Below are 23,604 nucleotides of genomic sequence, written 5' to 3'. Positions count from 1 at the left end.
CTGACCCCTGAGTTCCCCTCCGATTTCCATGAAACGTGGCAGGTGTATAGAGGGGCCCGAAGGAAGAATTACGCGTTTTTTTGTTTGAGCTAAAAACTGTTTCAGGGGAAAAATCCCCTCAAATGTCAAGATGAGGACAAATTGAAGTAAGGATCTGACCCCTGTGTTCCCCTCCGATTTTCATGAAACTTCGCAGGTGTATAGAGGGGCCCAAAGGAAGAAATACGTGTTTTTTTGTTTCGGCTAAAATACTGTTTTAGGGGGCAAAACCCGCCTCAAATGTCAAGATTAGGACAAATTGCCGTGGGAATCATCTGACCCCTGTGTCCCCCTCCGATTCCCATGAAATTTGACAGGTGTATAGAGAGGCCGTATGCCCCCTGTTTCTTCCTATGTCATATTTACGTGGTTTCGGGGACAGATCCCCACTTCAATCTCCTCATCTTGACATTTGAGGGGGGGGGGGCTCTATACACCTGCCAAGTTTCATGGAAATCAGAGGGAGAGACTTAGACCTCCCTAGTAAGTAAGTGTATTAATTAATTACAAATCGCGCACGCGAGCACACACACTATATATATATATGTGTATGTATATTATATATATATGTATATTAGCAGGTAACAATGTTATAAGCACATTCTTACTTTCCAAAGAAGCGCATGTGGGATGGCAAAACGGATCCGAAAATTCCGGATCCGGATCCGAAAGTACCTGATCCGGATCTGAAAGTACCGGATCCGAAAGTTTTGGATCCGGATCCGAAAATTCTGGATCCGGATCCGAAAGTTCTGAATCTGGATCCGAAAGTTCTGGATCCGGATCCGAATATGAAAATTCCGGATGCGAAAGTTCTGGATCCGGATCTGAAAATTCCTGATCCGCGGATCCGGATCCGAAAGTACTGGATCCGGATCCGGATCTGAAAATTCCGGATCCGCAGATCCGGATCCGAAAAATTTTAGGATCCGGATCCTTAGGATCCGGATCCTTAGGATCCGGAACCAACCGGATCCGGATTTCGGATCCGCCAGGATCCGGATCTGGCCACCCCTAGTATATACCAGTGGTGGAAAAAAAATGGCACACACTTTTTCATTATGAGAGGAAACAACATACAAAAGAGCTATAAATTGATAAACTACTTCATTTTTATATACTGTACACATACACAAGTACTTAGCTGTCCAACCAAAAAGAAAACATCAACACAAAATCACTTCATTTCTAAATTGCATATCTCAAGTGATTTATTCATTGTATGTATTTAAAGGATATCCTTGCTGTCCAACAAATAAAATAATCACTACTGCACATATGCAAACACATGTTGAAAATCACATGATAAACAACATTCATTCATGACTGAACACAAATGATACCATTGTTTCCTTTGATGTGCGGAAACAGACTAATATTATCGCTGCTACAGCTAGCAATTTCAATGAATCTGGAAGTTGAGTAGACATTCGGGAGAAGAAAGGAATGCAGCTTGACAGGGAGCGAAGTTTTTGAACTGAGATTATGTGCATGGGAAATCCCAATTTGCAGCATCTTCCTGTTGTGATCGAAGATAAAACGTCCTTCAGCTGCAAGTGGTAGGAAACTTTAGGCAAACGTTTCGTTACAAATCGAGAGTTTGCGCGCACAACCTCGATTGCCGGTTTTTGCGTGTTTTCTACTTAATTTGATGATATTTCACGGTTATTTCGCGAAAAAGCGTTCATTTCGTGGAAAAGCACAATTTCGCATTACTTCACGAATAAAACTCATGCATATTTCATCATTGGAGGTGTAGTTACGTGCAGAATGTTCAGAATTGCATCTTTTTTTCACATTTCGCGCATCGCGAAAATTCAATGTCCCTACCCAAATATCAACTTTCCCTTTTACGTAATAAAAGACTAAAGAGGCTCTGCCATCTGCACCCATGGGACTTGTCTTCCCTTAATCTATATCATCCTCATCTTCTTAATTAGCCAAAAAGTGGCAGAAAGTCAGTAAAATAAATCCATTCATTCATACAAACCAAATTCACGTCATGTCATGTCACAATCTGAAGTTGAGCCTGTTTACACTTATTAGTCTGCCACTGCACATATTGCCCTAATTACTTCAATAGAACCATATTCGAGCAATGGATGTTTGAATTGGGACATGGTTTGAAACCACCCACATCCTCCCCAGTACCTCCATGCGTTATAATTTGATTTTGGTGGGGGTTTGTGGCATGTAGAGTCATGGACACTTCTGGGTTGTAATGATTCCATTGAAAGTAAATGGAGTAGTTACAACCCAGAAGTGTCCACGACTGTACTACAGAGCAGGTTTAGACTGTGATTAAACTAGGGCAGGTGTGTCTTCCAATGACTTTGAAATGTCTGATAATTATGATAAATGTGATTGGATTGTCATGTTGCAGCACAAAATTATGGTCTGGCATTGTAGATTAAAATGTGTGAACATTTTTTTTCCAACTATGGACAAAGCGATAAATACCAGTGCTAGACTTTTTTCAATGGTTACCCAATCGGAACCTATTGTTCGCAAGGGTAATAGGAGGATTAGAAAATTGTAGTGTGTGTGTTTATATTTTTTGAAGCTGTAATTTTTGTTCCAAAAACCATTTTGTGCTATAAGGCTTTTTACAGCATACCAACAATCAAATCAGTCAACTGAATCAGCTTGTTGGAATAACGCAGCAATTTGTTACTGATGTTTTGCTTTTATTAATAAAGTTTCTCTTACGTTCTTGAAACTTACATATTTAATACTATTATGTGACTTCGCAATCACCTCTTGTTTATTTACATGATCAAAGCTGTGGTTTTAATTTTTCTTGTAATTGAACCAATATTACCTTTTTTTGTAAATTCTATTAATTCTTGATGTAATTTATCAACAATATGTTTATATGTAGTTGTGATACTCTGAGCCCTCTTTACATGTCCTTTTCTTTTCGATTTCCTCTTTACCTTTTTCTCTCTTCCTCTGTAAAGGGGGGGGGGGAGGAAGAAGAAAAGTCGCTTTCATTCTTGTACCAAAATGAAAGGGTGAAGTGAGACAGGAGTACCTACTGTAATATATGGGATTCCTTCCCGTGCTTAATGTGTTAGGTTTGGTGGCTTTGTAATGATGCTTTAAAACCGAAGTGGTGTGCACCACTTGGAAACAGACTTGACAGATGACTCATTGCACTCTAGTGACTTGAGGCATGCTACATTTGTCTGGGTGTCACTTTGACTGAGCTTTTTCTATTGTTCTCTCTGTGGCTTAATGCTGAATTTTTAATAAGTGATTTTGTAGCTAAGCTATAAATATGTAAACAGTGGGGGAGGGAGTCTGACACAAGCGAAGGTGAAAACAAAGTAGTTTCTCCTTTATTTCAGGAGTTTTCTGCGATTCTTCTCACCTTGGTCAAGCTCTACATACAAATTGAGAATATTCTCATTTGCAAATAATTTGATCAATCTTTGCGTTATCCTACATTCTGTAGGTCCAGTCTCGATTAGATTTTCTGATTATTAAGTAGCCTAACAATGAACAAAAGCTCATTTATTCTGTTTTGTTTAGTAAGCTTTTTATTTCCACTGCCAAGGTACTATTTATTTGCATAAACTGAACATTTATATCGATGCTGTCTGGCTGATTCCAGAGCAAGATCTTCACATATTTTAAAACTATAAGCAGTTTGAATGTGGGCATTATATGTATTTTTTTGTATTATCCAATTTGAGGACTGTTTTCAATTAAGATACTTTTACTTGTTACAGGTTGGATATGGCTCCAATTATCCCTATCAAGACCATTGATGGGATAATATGGTAACTGAATTTGTGGAAGGTTGGACAATAGTCCAAACTTTAGGGGAAGGAGCTTATGGAGAGTAAGTATGTTTGTAACTGTACTTTGAATGACTTAAATATTGCTTAGAAAGGTGATATTTTACACCATGTGCTGTCAATGTCCACGAAATTACCCCAAGCCTAGCGACAGGTAAAGTTTGCAGCAGGTGTTATGTATTAAACAATGAGAGAACGGCGCTCAGAATCTCCAGTGCCAGTCTTTCCTCAACCGTTGAGCTGTTCATATCACAGACTGAGAAAATCTGCAGTATTCCAGCGGAACTATATTCTGCTTGCACATTTGGGTCTATATATGTGAAAAGTTGCTGCAAACTTAACCTCTCGTAATTTTTAGTTTAACTGGTTCCTTTTTTTTATTATTTGTCAACTCTGCATGTAGTGAACTTTAATATCTAGCTGCAACCCAAATACACTAAGAATTTTGTTTAAGGTGAACCTTTAACTTTGCATGTAGTATACCTAAAAAATGAAACCTATGAAAAATTTTCATCAAAACAAGGTGGGTTGATTTTAATCCGGTAATTTTTTGTTAAAAAAATATAAATAGCATTGCTCTTTTTGCGATAGTTTAATTTCTTTTTGTCAATTTCACACACTTCATTCTTCACTATAGCCACGTTATTAAAGCCTCTAGCTGTTAATAAACATGCAATTTACATGCCTCGGTTTTATAAAGTAAATGTCTAAATGTACTGTTTTTTCTTGGATGCTAGAACGCACTTCAGTCTCATGCTAGATATATTAACAAAAAGGGGTTAGTGAAGCCATTGGTAGAATGAATATCTGTACCTTATTGGCAGAAAAAAAATCTATATATTTTAAAACATTGATCATTAGGGCTCAGAAGTTGTTTTTTTATTTTGCATTTTTTAGGCGTTTAGGACATTTTTCAGTAATTTTTGCAGGTTTTGTTGCATTTTTCCAAACATGGGTTTTATCGAATTATTCAACTACTATTTTTTTAATTGGACAAATATTGAGCTTTCATTTTCAGAGCAAAATTTATTTTTAGGCCATCAGCTTCTGAGCATCATATTTGGCTCAGTCTAGATTGTGGTGATGGACAATTTCAGAACCTTACCTTCTCATGAAGTCATATACTCTTGTATGTTGTAAATGTAGTCTTTCGAATATTCATATTCCCTGGACTCGAGTAGCATAAGAGTCACGCTGTATTTCCATATTGCAATAGTTACCACATTTGAGTTGTGCAACTACACTTTCAGGGTAAAACTCTTGGTCAACCAGACCTCAGGGGAGGCTGTTGCTATGAAAATAGTGAATCTGGAGAGGCACCTTGAGGCAGGCTCCAGTATTAAAAAGGAAATATGCATCCTTCGCATGTTAAATGACCCTCATATCATCAAGTTTTATGGCCAACGCAAGGAAGGAAACATGGAGTACATATTTTTGGAGTATGCAGCTGGAGGGGAGCTTTTTGATCGAATAGGTAAGGTTTATTCATTACTTTCAGGGTTTTTACATTGTACTTTTTGTGGCTGACCTGTTACCAATGCCCATGTATAAGTGGGTATCTGCTGGTGGTGGAATTTATTTAGATACCAGTTGATACTTTTCCGGCATTTTGGTCTTTTGCAGGGTCCCTAAGAAAGTCACTCCTATTTTACGGAGTTTAATTATTCTTGAAATTATGCAAATTTCGAAATTTGTCAGAAATATTGTGTGAAAAACTATACTTTGTGGTTACATAATAGGTTTTTCAATATTCTGTTATAAGTCTATAAATTTTGTTCTAAAACTCTGGTAAGTGAATGTCTATAATTGAACTGGAATACTCACCCAGTAATATTTTGAACAACTTTTATTTGTTACAATTTTAAAGTTATATTTTATGTAGTATATTCTGCCATGGAAGTAATTGCAAAAGTAATTACAGCAGAAAGCTAGTTATATTCTGAGTGGAGCTCTTTTCTTGACAAGGAAGATTGTTGTCTTTGCATAGAGTAGTAAAGCATAACATTTGAATATCTAACTATTCTGTCTGCTGTAAGAATATTCAGTGTAAATAAATGCATGTGCCTTGAGAATTCATACTGGTTTTTACAGTGGCAGCTGTGCAGTAATCTTGCATTTAGGAATATAGTGCATGCGATAAGGCCATACCACTTTATGTAGCTCCTATATTGAAATTGTGGGACCTTACATTAAGCTGTACTGCTGAGACCTATGTATACATGGGCTAAATAAAACAGGAACGAACATGCAGGAAAGTAACTTTCTCAGAAGGCACATGGTTTTCTGTGCATTATCTTTGTTCTTGCAGTGGATGGATTTGAAAATGTTGCTTTAGGGTATGCAATATATATAAAATTGTCATTTGTAACAGTTCTTTTGTGCTGTTCCAATGCTTTCAGTGATTGCATTTGAGTACCATTTGTTTGTAATTTTATTACAGAACCTGATGTTGGCATGCCATCATGGGAGGCTCAGAAATACTTCAAGCAATTATTAAATGGAGTGGTAAGTTTGATTCCGTACTTGTTAGCTTCCACCTACAGTAATATTCACTGTGCTTCACTGGAAATGTGCAATTCCTTTGGTAGAACATCACAAGTTTTTTTGGGAATGTTGCTGTCTTATCTCTTTTCTCTTCTTTCCTCTTCCAATAGGCTGCAGTCGTGGCATTATCACCACTCAAACTATCCATTTTGTCATAATGCAACGATACAGTAATGGTAATTGTTACTAGTGCTCTTCGAAACACTTAGACCAATACCAAGTTGAGTGTCCACCAGTTTCATCACAATCTCTTTCCTTCTATTCTCAGTTTGGCTCATGAGGGTTTTGTCTTTGTAGGGATTTTCCACAAGTTTGCACTATGGTACAGGCTTTCTGAAATAGACCGTGCGGCATGAAAGTTGGGGTTTTGGCACACCTAGACAGATCAAGAATGGCCAAGAAAGAAAAATAGAAATTGTATAGGCGTCGCAGCGTCCCAAGATGTGATAAATGGGTTGATCATGGAAGTTTAAAATGCATCGCAATCTGTGATGCATTGTTTCTTGTATATGGGTGTGTGTGTATATACATGCACACATTCATTAAATGCTTCCTAGATAAATTTTAGAGGATCTCTGAGAGTGAGTTCTATTTCTCATTACCTCGTTCCTCCTCTGACATTTAAAAATTACTACACTGGACACTGAATAACATCTGCCTCGGCAGAGCATGAGTGATCTAATGATACTGAAGGTTTCAGGTTCTACGAGATATTAAAATGTGTTTCTAAATTGTTCATTTTATGTTGATTTAGTGGTATTCTTTAACAGGAATTAAATGCAATAAATTCTAAGATTTCAAAGTTCATTATCACGAATTTATTCTCTGTTGGCTGTAAGAACAAGGTCAATAAACAAATACATGTGCTTTGAGAAATCCTGTTGGTGGTTCAAATGGCATCAGGGCAGGAATCTTGCAGATATGGATATGGGGTGAAACCACAGACTGAAGAAACTTAAAATCCAGGAAACTTTTGTGACATATTTCTCTACTGAGACCATTGAATGTTGAATCAAGAACGTAAAACCAGGGTTCTACTGAAGTGCAAGTAATAGTCATATAAATCAACACAGCTTCTATGTTGAAGTTGTGGTACTTTACATTATAATGTGCACAGCTGCGATGAATGTGTTCATGGGCTAAGAACACTAGAGCAGGTACACAGGAAAGGAACTATTTCTCAGTCTCATAGTTGTTTACTTTAACTTCGTTCTGATGGTGGACAGAGAATAGTGACATTTGTTGATTTTTTTATAATGGTTCCATCTCTTGGTAGGAAGATGATTACCATATTTGTGAGGCCTACTGCCTAAATGAATGTCCACCACTTAGCACTGGTGCAAATTTAAGAATCCGAACTGATCAGAGCACTAAAATTTGGCAAGGTTGAGAAGATATTTGGAAAGGAGGGGGAGGATGTGGTGGGGAAAGGGAGATAAGGCAGCAATGTAAAAATACTTGGCAGTCTTTGTGCTACTTGAGCTTTCAGAGCTTCAGTCTGTAGGAAAGAAAGTAGGGCTGGTCCGAAAGCAGTATTAATATTGTCTGAAGTTTGACGGACAAGATCTAAGCAATCTTATCATCCTTACCAGTTTCCTTTAGGTCTATTTCAACCTTTTCCTAACACTAATAGTTAGAGGCATGCATATTTCGTTTTTGAAAGGTGTGAGATGCATTTTGTGACCATGTTTTGTCACGAAATAATGCGAAATGAACTGCAAAAAGCAAAATTAACTCTTAAACACGAAATTCAGGGTTTATTCACCGACACGACACCTTCTGAGGTCTGAATTATCCTGATAGTTATGCAATTCCCGGAAAATTGTTTAATTCTGCTGCTAACATTGGAGAATCAAAGATGGACTCCTTTACACAGAAATAAACTTAATACTCTTATAACTACATAAATGTGCTATTAGAAGTGAAATGTTAATTCTGTGGAATAAGTGTAGTTTTTAAATCAAATTTAGGATTATATTAACAATTTTAAAACCAAAATGTCTTTTTATATACCACTTTCATCCAATTTTTCACCGCTATAACACCGATATTTATTGTCCATTTTTTTCCACTACGAAGTGGATGTAAACAAAAGCACGTGTTCTGGAGAAAGCCAGTGCAGCCCTATTGGTGGATTCTGGCAATAGTCCCTCCGCAGACCTTTTGCACCCTGATAGATAGTCCATTCAATGCCGTCTTGAAACTAGAGTAATACAGCATTGTATGCTGTTCAAAGCATTTACTAGCCTTACCCTTGTTTATGAATTCATAACCATTCTTTAGTAAAGCACCTATGGAGACATTCACTCATTTAAATTAACGAAATTCCCGCTACTTGTCCGTCACTCCGTGTTGTGCAGTGTTGCAAATTCGCAATATTAAGTACAGTCTATAATCTTGAAACACAGGACTAGACAGAATCAGAAAACATGATTTACACTGACAGTAACTGACATGGGAATCTCTAGATTACACATGTGTTGATGTATATACCACAAACACTCACACACTACTTTCAACTTCATGCGTTTTATCTAGAATGGTAAAATCAACACACTGCAAAAGATTGTAGCGAAACCTTTGAGAAAGCCAAATTGCTTGGTGCAAATACAACCAGTGATGCTTAAAATCGTACGGAATATTAGTTTAGCATTCATTAAATGATCCACCTATGCTTCCTTTCCTTACTTCCCACATAAAACATGCTCAGATTTCAGGAACCTGAATTCCCCCAGCTTGTCAAAGAAAATTCCAGATGCATACACTGGCAAATGCTTCCAGGAAGGAATTTGTAGAGGGCGGGGACACAAGCTTTTGGCGTTACAGATGGGCAAACTGTGCCATTCAGTGTTGCTACCCGACCTTTATAGAAACATCGTTACAATTCGGTAATATTCCAAAGCTGTTATCGTATCTAATTGCTACATAGCCAACTTCGCAACTACAAAGTTTTATTAATGTTCCAACACGCGTGTACCTAATAAGACATTCACATTTCTTGTATCTAATTCATAAGGGAAAAACTAACATAGTTGGAGACACTACTTCTGGTGGTCAAGAATCTTCCGAAACACTACTACCCTCAAGCACACGGCTATTTATAGCTTTCCTCCCCTCGACCCTGCAAAACCTGCCCTCCTCTCCCTTGCCGTGTGGTGGTTCTCGAGATTTTGCGTAGTGTTTATAGGTTGTAAGTATCATTGAATGTTGATGTGGCTTCAATAGCAAGTGTTACAAAACATCTACATTTGAAACCTTGAGCAAGTGGCGATACCAAAATTGCGGGGAATCCAGAGTATTGTGTTGAATCGTTAACTTCTGAACAGGTGTCTTAAAAACAAGGATTTATGCGGTCCGCAAGGAAATTCAGCCGAACAAAAACGCGGATGGCACATTTTAGCCGATTTTGTACTTGCTGCCGTCAGCAGGAAAGTGGATGTTTGTTTTTCATGGATATGAGTTTGTCTACGATGGTTAAATTATTGCATGATTCATTTGGTTTATTTTACTTCGCATTTCTGCCACACTTGATTAATCGCGAGGATGAGGATGAGTGATGATATGGTGAAATTGATGAAATAACACTCACAAAGAACATCCATGCCCAGGCCAAGATTCAAACTCGGGACTCCTGGCGTCGTAGCGCACAGTGATAACCACTCCGCCAGCTGTGTGAATTCTTCTTACATGGTATATTACCATTGACGAGAACTGACATCGTAAGTGTTTACCTCTATTTTATTATATTTTATTCATCTCTCGTATTTACAACAGTGTTCATTTTAAAAACTAATATTTGCACATTTTTAAAAGCCACTTTAGTTTCGAAACGTTGTGAAAAATACTGACACTGAAGCTAACACGTGCGCTAGGAGGGAGGGGCAAGTGCTGGCGAATAGAAAGTGGGCACCGCGCGCATTAATACAAATTTCGGTAACTTATTGGCCACACCTACTTCGTTTTAAAGCTGGAAACAGTTTAATTTTATTTACCGCTTTTGAACCCGAAATTGACTCAGTTTTTGTACCGAAATTTTGCTTTTTTATTTACCAAAAATATGTGCCTCTACTAATAGTGTTTTTTTTCATTGAGTTTCCCATGCATGTGCATTATCTCTTTTCTGTCCCCAATGTGTCATTTTCTTAAACTTTTTGGCCTCTGGGGCTCAGAATGTTGTGGACGGTCGGTAGTCAAGAGGTTCCAGGTTGGGATTGGTGTTCTTTTGTGAGTGTCCCTCAATTCACCCTCATTACAACCTAAAGAGGCTAAATAAAAATTAAATGCAAGTAAACTTCTACACTACAATTACAACTTTTTTTTTCTTTGTAAAAGGAATACCTTCACAGCAGAGGGGTAACACACAGGGATCTGAAACCAGAGAACCTGCTGCTGGATGCTCACGATGATTTGAAGATAACCGATTTTGGCATGGCTACGCTGTATAGAAATAATGGCAGGGTGAGTATTTTTCCCTTCCCACTGTTTCTTTGTTAGCTTAGTGGAGTGTGTGTGTAGTGTAGTGTGTTCTGGGTTGAAACTCTGGATAGAGCATGAGTTTTATTGCGTTCTTGCAATCTTATTTCATGTTATTTATCATTGTGATTTTACCAAAGAGGGTGAACAAAAGTATGCATAGACCTGAACATAGAATCATCCAATATTTTACCAACCCAATTTTTCTTTACTAGAAAATATCACCACTGCCATACTTTGAATCAAAAGTTTAATATGCTTAAAAGACCTTATTTGCAACACTTGTTTCTTAAAGTTGTAATATGAATGTTATATGTACCTACTAGCTGAGAAGAGGATGAAAGATGGAAGAATTAGAATCAAACTAACTTTAGCTACATCAGATGTACAGGGTGGCTCAATAAGTCACTTAACACCCCCGGTACAAGGCCACTGCAGCGCGCAACATGGAAATGATGTACAATCGTTATCAGGCCAAGGGGGAACCACATTGACGACACCTGCAGGGTCGGTGGCCATCTTGATGTCTGCCATCTTGAATTCAACTTCAGAATTTTAAATGGGAAGGGGGTCGTGCGACATATCAAAATGGGCTAGAATTTCACGAGAAATGCAATGGTCAAGGTTTTTTCGACGTATCTTTAACCAGTAAAAAGTTATGACTGAATTCTTGTACCAATTTGCTCCTTTTCGAGGTGTTAGAAAAATGCCTTAAAATTTGTTGAGCGCATCGGTAATGCATCGAGATCAAAGTGACGTCTAGGGAGAGAAGTTGGCATGCCATTGCACATTATTTTAATCGGATACATCCATGAAGAGCTGCTCATTATGAATGGTTGTCGCGAACAATTTACAGTGTGATGCTTCCACTGAATTAAAAGTCCTTCACAGTGACAAGGCTAATGTTTATGTTCAGAAGGAAGTTCATAAACAGAATATGCGACCCTTGTCATCTGATAACTAACTTTGGACAAAAACTGCTTCATAACATTCCCATAAGTGTTCTGGTGTTCTTCCCTATTGAAAAAACTCTGTAAAAAGTACCTTCTTCCATAAGGAAGGATGGAAAAAACTGTTTATTTAACAAATCCAAGTAGCCCTAAGCATTTAAGGTTCCGTTGATGGAAAATTGACTAACCAATCGTGTTCCACACAGCACGTCACACCATTAACTTACCAACACTAACCATTCAGCTTTGATCTGTCAAAAATGGGTTATCAGATAAAAAGCATCGTCACTTTGATCTCGATGCATTACCGATGCGCTAATAAAATTTTAAGGCATTTTTCTAACACCTCAAAAAGGAGCAAATTGGTACAAGAATTCAGTCATAACTTTTTACTGGTTAAAGATACGTCGAAAAAACCTTCACCATTGCATTTCTCGTGAAATTCTAGCCCATTTTGATATGTCGCACGACCCCCTTCCCATTTAAAATTCTGAAGTTGAATTCAAGATGGCAGACATCAAGATGGCCGCCGACCATGTGGGTGGCGTCAATGTGGTTCCCCCTTGGCCAGGCAATGATTGGTCATCGCCAATTTCAAATTCCATGCCGCAGTGGCCTTGTACTGAGGGTGTTAAGTGACCTTATTGAGCCACCCTGTACAATCATCCTTATTATCTTACCTGATGACTGTTTGAAACAATGCAAGTGTGTTTATAAGAGGAAAACGGTCACTTAACATTATTTATTCCTAATGTTGGTACAAGGCATGCACTAGGCCTCTAAAATGCTGTTCATCAGTAAAACAGAACCGTAACCTGTGGAGTGAGGGCCAGGACCTATCTACAGACTGCCGGCCTCACTTCCACCAGAAGTGGGATATCATCCAACCAGTTACGGGTTGAAGTGTGGTCAGCAGAACATGACCTTGTTTTGCTATTCATTCCTTGCTCCCCAATTTCCTCATGTTGGTGGGTGACCACCAGTCCCCCCTTCCTTACACGGACCGAAATCTCAGGAGAAAAGTTGTTATAGTTGGCTCTCGATCCTATGACTCTTGAAGTAACGACCCTTTTCCTGGGAACCGTGACAAATTTTGGAAAAAAATAAACAACTTGAAAAATTGAAAGAAATCTGAGAAATATGTTGCACTCATTCGCTGTGTTGCTATTCCCTTCACTAGACCTCTGGCATGTGGGTGTAGGGGAGGACAATGTTACCCTGCACACGACTGCTGCTATTCACGTGCCAGGCTTGTTTTGCCATTGTGATTTTGCTTGCTCGTGGATATGCTACACTGTCTTTGTGCTTACGCTATTATGACTTGGATTTGTGCATTGTGTTGTGGATTTCTCTTGGTTTTGATTACAGCTTGTTGACGACTTATGCTATTTTATATTTCAATTTGTTCACATTTTTTTATTTAATTTTGTGAAAGATTTTTGACGACCCACGCTATTTATTACTGTTCGTGATTTCTGTAAAATGAGTTGAAAGAGGACATTCTTGACACTGATAAATAATTATGCTGATTGTTTCAGCCACAATTTTCTTGCTTGTGTGTGCACAGGGGCTGATTAAGGGTGAGGGTGGAAGTGGACCCCTCCTCCTTTCCTTTGACGTCTAAAATGAAGCAACCAGTTCTGGATACATTCTTAAAAACTAACAAGAACAAGTAAAAAATAAAATGATTCCCCTTCCAGTGTATTCTCTGCCACAAATGTGCACGGCAATGTGATAATTGCAGATTTCAGGTCTTTTTTTTATATTTATTTTTTAATGCAGCAGTCTGCATAGGAAATATTGCCTGTATTATTGTCTGTTGCATGCCAAAACTTAAAGCAAGGATCATTTCTTTCGTCACACTGCCGATAAAAGTTTGGTCTTCGACAGTTGCGTTATTTTTAAAATGCAGAGGATTTTCTCTTCTGTCACCTGCTGCTCTAATTCCCTGCCTGTCTTGTTATTTTTACGCTGTTGCTTGCCGATAACAGCAATGACTCATCCAGGGCGTTAAAGCAACTTGATGTTCTGCACCTTCTGATAAGCAAAACTGTAACTTTTATTTTGCACCTGAGACAAGAGTAAACTTCTTGACCACTCAGAGCAGTGTTAGAAGGAAATACACACAAAGTTATATATAATCGCCACTTTTCTCCAGAACCATTCACCTACCATAAGAAAAATCACACAATGCTCAATGTAGAAATTAACTCTTGAGACCGATTTAAAGAAAGAAAATGAGGGGGAAAACTTTTGGCAGAGTGGGTGTTGGACATTAAGACTCCTAAATCCAACATTAAATTGTTCATTAATGTGACAGTAAATAACAATCTCCCATTTTAATATCTGAAAATGTGCAGGTTTCATGAAGCTTGTTTGAGTTCATTTTATGCTGATGGGCTAATCAGGACTAAATATACAGTTTAAAGTGAAATCCAATTCCAAACCCGAATAATTGAGTGTCCTAGGATAAACATTCGGTGCAAACAGATCGCTAGTTGCGTGTTTTCTTTTTCAGTGCAGATTACAATGCAAGTGGAGGAAGAGTTTGGATGGCTCCCTGGAATGAAGTTGACTGAAGCAAAGAAAACTTTATTTTCGTGACTTTTTTACACCATGTATTTTACACAGCCAAACCAGAACGAAATTTACATGCTTTTTTTCTGGTGCCTAGAAAAGGGGTGGTCTCTCGTGAGAGGTCTTACCTTACCAGTTAATCCTGAAATGGAGAATGCTCTAGTACAGTGGTATTCAACCTTTTTTTCTCAGTGTACCCCTAAAGAAACTTTTTCACTCAAGCATGGACCCCCCCTTTCCCCAAGTTTAATTCAGATTATACATAACTACATCTAAAATAAATTATGCAAATCATTACCTAATAAATACAGTTTTACTATAAAAAGGAGAACTATAAAATAAAGGAAAATTACAGGTATATTTCTTACCTGTTAATGAGATCGCTGAGCTTGTTTTCTGCACACCAGCTCCTCGATTGTTTTGTCTTTATACTCTTTATGATGTTACCAAGTGTGTGCGAGGGAGGGATAGTTTCATACAGTTATTCGATAAAGTTTGATTACAAATAAAGCAGAGGGGAAGAGGTGGGTCACATGTATTAGATACAAATCTATATTTAATGTAAGATTCATTGTAATAACTGTATTTAACATTTTTCAAGATTTTCGACTTCCTTGTAGATGGTTCGACACTATTTTCAGTGATATCTGGTGGAGGAGGAACCGATTCTGCAGCACTTTTCAGTGTCGGTGGTTCAACACTAGCGCTATTTTCACTTGTCTCGCTGATTTTGTTTTCCTCTTATGAATTTATCCATGATGCAACAGAAGTTAAAATCACCACACTAATAACGAGAAACTGAACGTAACTATAAAGAGGGAGAGACTAGAAGAAACCGCACCTTCACGCAAGTCACGAAATAACACTGAATCCCCCTTTCTCTCCCTCTCTATATTTACTTTGAGGAAAATGTTGACATAGAAATGTCTATTTTCTTTGCTTCCCTTTATTACATTTTCAAGTTATCTCTGTCAGAAACAGTTTTCATTATTTATAATTATTTTAAATTGTGCCCCTAAAAATATTTGCCTACCCCCAGGGGTACGAGTACCCCAGGTTGTATACCACTGCTCTAGTAGTATAAAATCCAACATTCATTCTGCCCAGACTTTTGCTGGCGCCAGTGTGACTGCTGTCAAGATTCTTAGTTTCACTTGCAGTAAACTTAGATTTTTTCCTTTCCATAGGTCTCAATACAAACTGGTTTCTCATGAACTACAATTGGAAGAATTTCGTAGAAGAGCAACAACTGTGCACAATTAACAGAAAATAACACCATTTTCAATTTTTTTTTGTGAAAAGTTTTCAGGTTGTATAACTACACACCTTAGTTTTTTGTTTTTTAAATGCAGGAAAATGTAATATCGAGGAAATTTTATAACATTTTGCTCTATTGGGACCATAAAGATCGGGTGTATAATGCAGGAAAATGTAAAAGTCCGGGAACTTATCGGGGTTTCACTGTGTATAGTTTAGAACACACATAGCTCAATGGTACTCTACAGTACTATGATTGTATTGTCTATTTGAGGACTAAATTGCCTATTCCTGATAACAACTATGAAACATGTGAATGAGATTTTTGGAAAAAGTGCCATATCTAAAAACTTGTGGCTTTGTTGCTCGAATGATTCTTGTTGAGAGAATTGAGGGGGGGCAGGGGCAACAATCTCTGCAGAGTGTATTGTGATCACCCATGTGTGCTTGATTTGAAAACTGCAGTAAATACTCTGCCGTTATGTCTGCTAGTAACTAGAATCATTTCAATTTTGATCATTCATTTGAGAAAAAAATACTATTTTTTTGGTAGTTGAGATATGGTTGTCATAAGAATTGCTTTGATTTTGGATTACATTTGTTACAGGAACGTCCCTTAGACAAGCGTTGTGGTACTCTTCCATACGTAGCACCAGAGGTTCTTCTTAGGCCTTACCATGCAGAACCAGCAGACATTTGGTCGTGTGGCATTATCCTGGTTGCTATGCTAACTGGTGGTAAGTATCACTAGTCTGGATAAATTTCTAATGCAAAGTGTTGGCCGACATTATTTTGCTATGTTGAGACCATCAAAATTGAGTGCATGATGTTGGAAAATTTAAAATTCAGGAACTTAAAATTTGAGTTGTATTGTGTGAAGTTTATGGAGTTGATTTCGCATTTATTGCTGTCCTTTATCAATACTGCGTTAACATTTGAGATAAGTTTGTTCTCCCACCCTTCCTGGGATTTAGATTATTTGGGGGGGGGGGGGGTATTTTGCATATGTATATTTTTTTCCGTTCAGAAAAAATTGTCTGCCTTCATCAATTTATTTGGAATCCTCTGGTTAATTTTTTATAGTTTAGGTAATGCATGGTTAAGACTTTAATTTATATTTTAGCTTAATGTACATGTACTGTAGAATCTTTTTAGGGGATCAAGACAATAATGTACAATACAGGAAAATTCTATGTTGCTGTATTGGGACCATGAGGATTGCATGTATATGTAGAAATATGTGAAATCTTGGAATGATATAAAATTGAGAGTTCCACTGTAATTGTATATTTTGGAAGTAATTTTAATGCATTTGTGCATTTCAAGTTTGTGCTTGGCTCTTCACATTCTGTGATGACCTGCATTATCACTGTGACCACTTGTTGGGTCGGGGGCATGTACAAACTGTAGGAACTCGGACCAAGTGAAACAAAGCAACACAGCTGTTTTTCATCAAATATATATATTTTTTAAAAAATTTGCATGATAAAGTTTAATACATTGCAATTATAAGTTTCGCGATAGTACGTTTTTTTTCTGGCAGTCCCTGCCAATTCCCATAAGACTGCGTGCTATTATATTTCAGTTATACGTTCGACAAGCTCAGTCCCAACAAGGAAAAGACTTCAGTTATACGTTTATAACTCTGCTTGCTTGAAAGAATGCTGCTCTTGAAGTTAAAGATTTCCGTGATAATAACATCTGCCTCCCATTCTCATACAGGTTTTCTTATTAGCTGCAACCATGGGACCAGACTCTCGACTTGGAATTCTATTTTTATCGCATTGGAGAGAAGTGGAGGGGCTATGCACCCTTCAACAAGATTGGCATGTGCTAAATAATCCTGCTTTTGTTCTTTGCATTGCCTTCCACAAGTCGTATCTGCCTGAAGCAGATCGGAGATTGATATCTTTCAAGCTGTCAGAGAAGTTACTGGTGCCACACTTCCCAGCCTGTCGTAAACATTACAAACAAGCTGAAGAAAGGGAGGGGGAGTAGACAGCGGCCTGCAGGGGGGAGTTCAGCTGGGTCTTATTACCATCATATTTAAAGATAATACGGTTGTTGAAGACTGAGGTGTTGCAGTACTTTTTATTATGCAAAACTAAATCGCAGAAAAACGAATTATTGAACATTGAGACTTATTTTTAACGTGTGAAAGCAGCGCTCATAGACTGTGTGCCTTTTTTTCTGCAAGCTCCATTTGTAATGAGCACTTTTTCCCTTTTGTTTCTATGGTATAAATTAAAGATAAAAGGCTATACTGTTCAACCACTGCTTCTTTTATAAAATTTTAAATTCTAAATATAAGAATGAACAGAAAACAACATTTTAAGTAACTTCAGACATTTGAGTCCAGGGGGGAAGCGGGGGCAAAATCCCAAAGTTTGAATTTTTCCGTAATTACGCAAAATTTTTGAACACTGTAATTTCCATCTTTTTCAAATTTGCAGGGGGAGCATTACATATGCTCATAGTGGCCTTTGTGTTGTTTCTCTCAAAATTTTGTCCATACAGCATGCATAGGGGTCGATGCTAAAAGCGAAATTCCGTAATTATGCAAAATTTCAGAATGCAGCGATTTCAGTTTTATTACATTTTTTTCGAAGCTGTAACTCTAGCATTACATATCCTCATAGAGTGGTATTTTGTTGTGCTTCCCTTGAAATTTGGTTAACCCAAACTATTGGGAGGCACAATGTGTAAATTTTAACTCCGCTAAAAGCCATGTGTTTAAGAAGAAAACAAAACAAATTTTAATCTCTCTAAAACAATTAGTTCTCGAGCTACAATTTTTTTGTGCTAGCAGCAAGTTTGAAAAGCACATGCTTACAAAGGTGCCATCTGCTAAAGGTTTCAAGTCCACTTTATGCACAGAAGGCTAATCGGGACGACCTACAGTTTAAAGTGCCTCCACCAGGTATGTAACCTGGAACCCCTTGATTGCAAAACGATGCAGATGCCATCGGGGAGGCAAGAAAGAAATGTATACGTAACCCCCCCTCCCCTTGAAAATACTGTCACGCCACTGACTCTTAGTGTTCAAAAGGATTAATCTTGTATTATCCACCAGAGTCAGCAGCAAGCTTATTCCTATATCAAGGTACAGAAAGGGGGAAGGATTATTGTAATGTAAGGGGGACAGGAGCAATATTTCCTATGCAGATAGCAGCATTAAACAGAAGGCTGCTTTATGAATGGCCCTGCACAGTGGTGTGCCCAAGGGGGGGGGGGGGGGTTGGGGTTGGTGGGAATCATACCCCCTCCTCCTTGGCCCAGTATTCCTAAAATAAACGTTGTAGGCAGGAAAATATGGCAAAATTAGGGCTGACTACTAAAAAAAATATACTTAAACCACTTCCTTTCAAAAATCCTGGGCATGGCACTGGCCCTGCACAGCAGTTGCAGATTATCTCTTGTGAGAGGAGATTAGAGACTTTTTTCACCCCGTTCCTAAACCAATATTGGATAACTTGGATTGGCAAATTATTCTTAAGCTTCTCCCGGCAAACAAGAGAGAAGTTTTCCAAGCAAGTTCCCTCTCTCCTTCCCCCTTCTACTAGGAACAATTACATAGATAAAGAAATGGGAATAGTGATTGAGCCATGTTCTCAATTGTCCACATATGTTTTTTGGGGGGAGGCACAACAAAGACACCCAAGTCACGCTTTTAGAATGTGTTAAAATGCTAGAGAAATCAGCATTCAAAGACTAGTTTCGGTAATAGTTAGCTTGTTTCCCGATCGTAAGGCAGGAGTTCAAGGTCGCATGGTGATTGAATAGGCAGCTACAAAAGCAAGGAAGAGGGAGGGAGAGGTTGACTGGCATACAGGACAGGCTTTTGACGGGGTTTGGAAAACTTAAAAAGCGGGGATACGAGAGTTACAGTAAACATAAGATCGAGATGAATGTCCTAATGTTCAGCATAGTTTTTTGCAGGGAATTGGCTGAATGGATCAAACGGGTAACCTTGCTTGCACCCCTCGCACCCCCCCCCCCCTGGTGCCTTCAATTTGTGAAATTACAATAACTATTTAGAATATATTAGTGCAATATAGCAAACTTTGGTGTATATGTAGTACTCCTTTTCTTTCTTTTGTGTACTTAATTTTACAATTTTAATTATTTGAATAATATGTTTTTCTCAGTTATAAGGTTTTACCCTTCTGTCCCCCATAAAACACACAACTGAGATCACTATTTTTTTTGTTTGTAAAACATTAACAACTTGTTTGATATTGACATGTCATGCATGGGTCCACCAGATTCAGTAACCACTTCGAGTTACCAGAATTTGTTATTTTTATAATGAGTATTTCAGTACCAGATGGGCTATGCAGTCTGAGCATTGTACATGTTAAAAATCTTTATTGACCCTCCTCCCACCCCACCCCACCCCTAAAGAACCACCTGATTTCTTGCTCTCTCCATGTCAACATAATCCTCTTGGAACACTGTACTAGTTTTATTTTCAGCGATAAAAGTTTTCCTGCAACCTTGGAAACACACTTCCAGTCGACAGAAGCAACTACAAAGTGGATGAACTGGTTTTGTTCTTTTCTTTGGTATCCTAGCTGTAGGATGTGTTTTAAGAACACCTACACTAGGTTACCAAGGTCAGGAATGGAATTAACTACTCAGTGTATGGGAGCAATTAATTGGATATGGTTATTTGAGAGTTTGATACAAAATGGTATGTTAGAAGTCAATCCAAGTGTTGAATTTGCCAAGAGTTCTGAATGACTTTTAATTTATTTTGTACAATTCCTATTAGTTGCTAATTCAAGGCTCATCTTTCTCATGTGTTACTGTTTTAATTGATCGGGGACCATACATCTCCCAGCAGGAAAAAGTTTCACATAAAAATATGGTCCCAACCCTACACATATTCCCGTTTGCAACTGGACCTGAAACCTTGGTTACAAACTTGGTGAAAACTTGTCACAATAAAGTAAAATTTAGTATTTTAGTCTTTATTGAAGACTTAGTGTTAGTAATTGCATTTTGATTAGATACAAGTCTGCAAAGATTTGGGAATCATATTTGTAAATTGTCTTAAAATTATATTGTTTATATGATGGCGACTTGATTGTGTTTTTCTAGAACCTGTGGTTACGACACTAAACAAGACAGATTTTTTACGAAGCTTTTGTTATTCCAGAGTTGCCATGGGATAGCCCAACTTCGAACTGCCGGGAGTATCTTAACTGGAAAGACCACCACTTCACGAGCACTCCCTGGACGAAGCTGGACAACATGGCGTTGTCCCTTGCTATGCAGATTCTTGTGCCTCTCCCTTCAAGTCGGTCAACCATAAAGAAGGTCAGGAACCACATGTGGCTCAAGAAGAGGTTCTTGAAGACTCAAGGTAGGTGGCAGAGCAAGTTCCTATATCAACATTACTGTGCCGACATGGCACAGCTGCTTGCTTTGCTTTATGCTTCCAGTTGATTGCTGTGTTCTGACAAACACAAGGTTACAGTTCTATTCAATTTGTTTGGGCTATGATTGTGCTCGGTGGCCACATGACGTGCTCCATATGCACGTTCATTGTGTCAAGGTTATGACTAGGCCTCTGATTTTAGGTTTTTAATCTATTTTTACCTTTGAAGGTAAATAAAAAATAAGTAGAGGCACATATTTTTGGTAAATAAAAAAGCAAAATTTTGGTACAAAAACAGTATTTCGGGTTCAAAAGCGGTAAAATAAAATGTCTTGTGTTATAGCGGTGAATAATCACATCAAAAGTGCTATATAAAATGACAATTTGGTTTTTAAATTGTGAATATAATCCTAAATTTGATTTAAAACTGCATTTATTACACAAAATAAACTTATCCCTTCTAAAAGCACATTTATGTAGTTACCAGAGTATTAAGTTTATTCCTGTGTAAAGGGGTCCATTTTTGCTTCTTAAATATTTACAGCAGAATTAATCAATTTCCCGTGAATTGCATAACTCGCAGGATACTTCAGAAAGTGTCTCGTCGGTATATAAATGGTAAATTTCTTAGTATATTTCTTTTTAAGGATTGTATCTGAGAATCATTTTTAAGGAATTTTGAACCATTTCAAGTTTTATGGAACCTAATTTAATTTTTTTTTGAACCTATTTTAGAATTTTTTAGAGCCTATTCTTGGAACCTAAAAGCTTTTTAGAACCCATAAATCAGAGGTCTAAGTTACGACTTGGAAAGGCATATTCAATCTTAACCTTGATGCCCACTGAGATGCGGCGAAACTCTGAAATACACTGCAACAGAACTTCTGTTGTTTGCTTCTATTGAAATCAAATGGTTTAACACCCACTGCTGGGATTTCCGTGCCAGAAGTCTGCAGGTTATCGCCCACAGACGCTGGATGCGGGTCTGTTGAGTTCTGTTTCCAGCATCTCGGTGGCCTTAAAGATTTACAGGACAGTGTTACAGTTGTACAAAGTAGGCATATTCAGTCTGCTAAACAAGCAAACAATGGCATTATGAATGACATGTATGTTGCTTGCTTTTACTCTAAAGCAAAGATTAAGCAACATATGCAATTTTATATTGATAACCTTACTGGCAAAGATTTCAACAGTCCATCCTTACTGCATAATACATAATTGAAAATTTGCTGAAATGTTAGTTCGATCATTGACAGTATTAAACTGAGAGAGACTCATGTCACTGATCTCGCACACATTCAAAGCATTTATTCTTGCTTGGTTCATTTATCACTAGAATAACCATAAAATTACATTTTGTGCCTATTTATGCAAACATTAGTTGCATAAAATGAATAGCAAGTTATATCGTGTATTATTTTAATGGCAGGTTTTTACATATCCAATTAAACTAGTTCATTTATTTAGCAATAATTCTTTTGTCCTTTTAATTTTGTTTCATGATTTATGAACTTTGAAGTCTAATATTTTTACAATCATTATTTTTCATTGTTTAGCTTGTTAGGAACGTGTCTCAATTTCTTTTAGAATTTTATATGTATGTACATATAAAATTATTTTTGATTTGTTTTGTAACTGAAGTGGGCTTGTTTTATATATAGTGTGTGCTCTTGTAGCCTGTCCTCATGACACAATAAAAATATTTTGTAAAGAAAACTAAAAATGCTCCACAAAGTTTTTAAGAAATATAATTTGCTGAAAAGTTGTGAAATGTGTGGCTCAACTTGGTATTGAGCTGTTGTGGATAATGAATTGGTAATACGAAATCTATCTTAATGGAATTGAAGTGTCTATCATAAATAGTAGACCTCCTGTGTACCGATCTTAGCACTATTGCTTTTGGTGTGGATGGTCCTGGGTTCACAAAAATTTCAGTGTTGATCTGGTGTCTGTATGATCCACCATTTGCCTCTATCACAGCCTCTACCCTTCCAAGAAAGCCTTTCCATCAGTTTGCGGTAAATGTCTGTCAGTAGTCACTTCCATTCCTCCGAAAAATGACTTAACAGCTCGCTGGTTGTGCATGAGCAGTTTAGGCTGGATAGTAAACTGCACTAACTCATTCCACAGATGTGGAGTTTAGATCAGGGCTCTGAGGTGGCCAATTGGGTTCATTCACTCCCATGTTGTCAAACCACTTGGTCATGGCCCTTGCTTTATGGATGGTCATGTTGTCGTGCTGGAAATGAAAAGTGCCACTTCCGAACTGCTGTCACAAGGTGGGGAGCGGAGTTGCCATATTATGATTCAATCGCCGCCAAGTTTCAGGGTGGGTACGATGTTTTTCATTGTTCTAGGGACAACCTGGAGACCTTCTTTGGACCTTTGTAATCAACGTGGCACGTTCCAGATAGTAATCATTGGCGGCTTCTGTGCCACAAGTCTTCCATGGAATCCCAGTGCCACCCACCACCTGTAGCCAAATGGTACAGTTCTGGTGTCACTTCCCCAATACCATTCGGAAGTGTGGCCACTGTCCAGAGAAACTTGCCAGTTTGACTTCACATGTCGGATCACT

General features: G+C 37.9%; 1 protein-coding gene across 1 annotated transcript in view; it reads left to right on the top strand.

Annotated features, from left to right (window-relative positions):
- grp (serine/threonine-protein kinase grp) overlaps positions 1–23,604 on the top strand; it is a 46,065-nt gene that overhangs the window by 11,571 nt on the left and 10,890 nt on the right. Inside the window, exons 2-7 of the mRNA XM_083118696.1 lie at positions 3,774–3,886; positions 5,093–5,316; positions 6,283–6,347; positions 10,719–10,844; positions 16,251–16,380; positions 20,805–21,011. Coding sequence (XP_082974822.1) covers positions 3,822–3,886; positions 5,093–5,316; positions 6,283–6,347; positions 10,719–10,844; positions 16,251–16,380; positions 20,805–21,011 — 817 coding nt within the window. The 5' untranslated portion in view covers positions 3,774–3,821. The remainder of the gene's footprint in view (positions 1–3,773; positions 3,887–5,092; positions 5,317–6,282; positions 6,348–10,718; positions 10,845–16,250; positions 16,381–20,804; positions 21,012–23,604) is intronic.

The sequence above is a fragment of the Lepisma saccharinum genome, chromosome 3 (genome assembly GCF_977018435.1).
Source record: "Lepisma saccharinum chromosome 3, izLepSacc3.1, whole genome shotgun sequence".
NCBI classification, from domain to species: domain Eukaryota; kingdom Metazoa; phylum Arthropoda; class Insecta; order Zygentoma; family Lepismatidae; genus Lepisma; species Lepisma saccharinum.
Note: the sequence above shows the minus strand (reverse complement) of the source record. Positions and strands in the feature narration are given on the sequence as shown.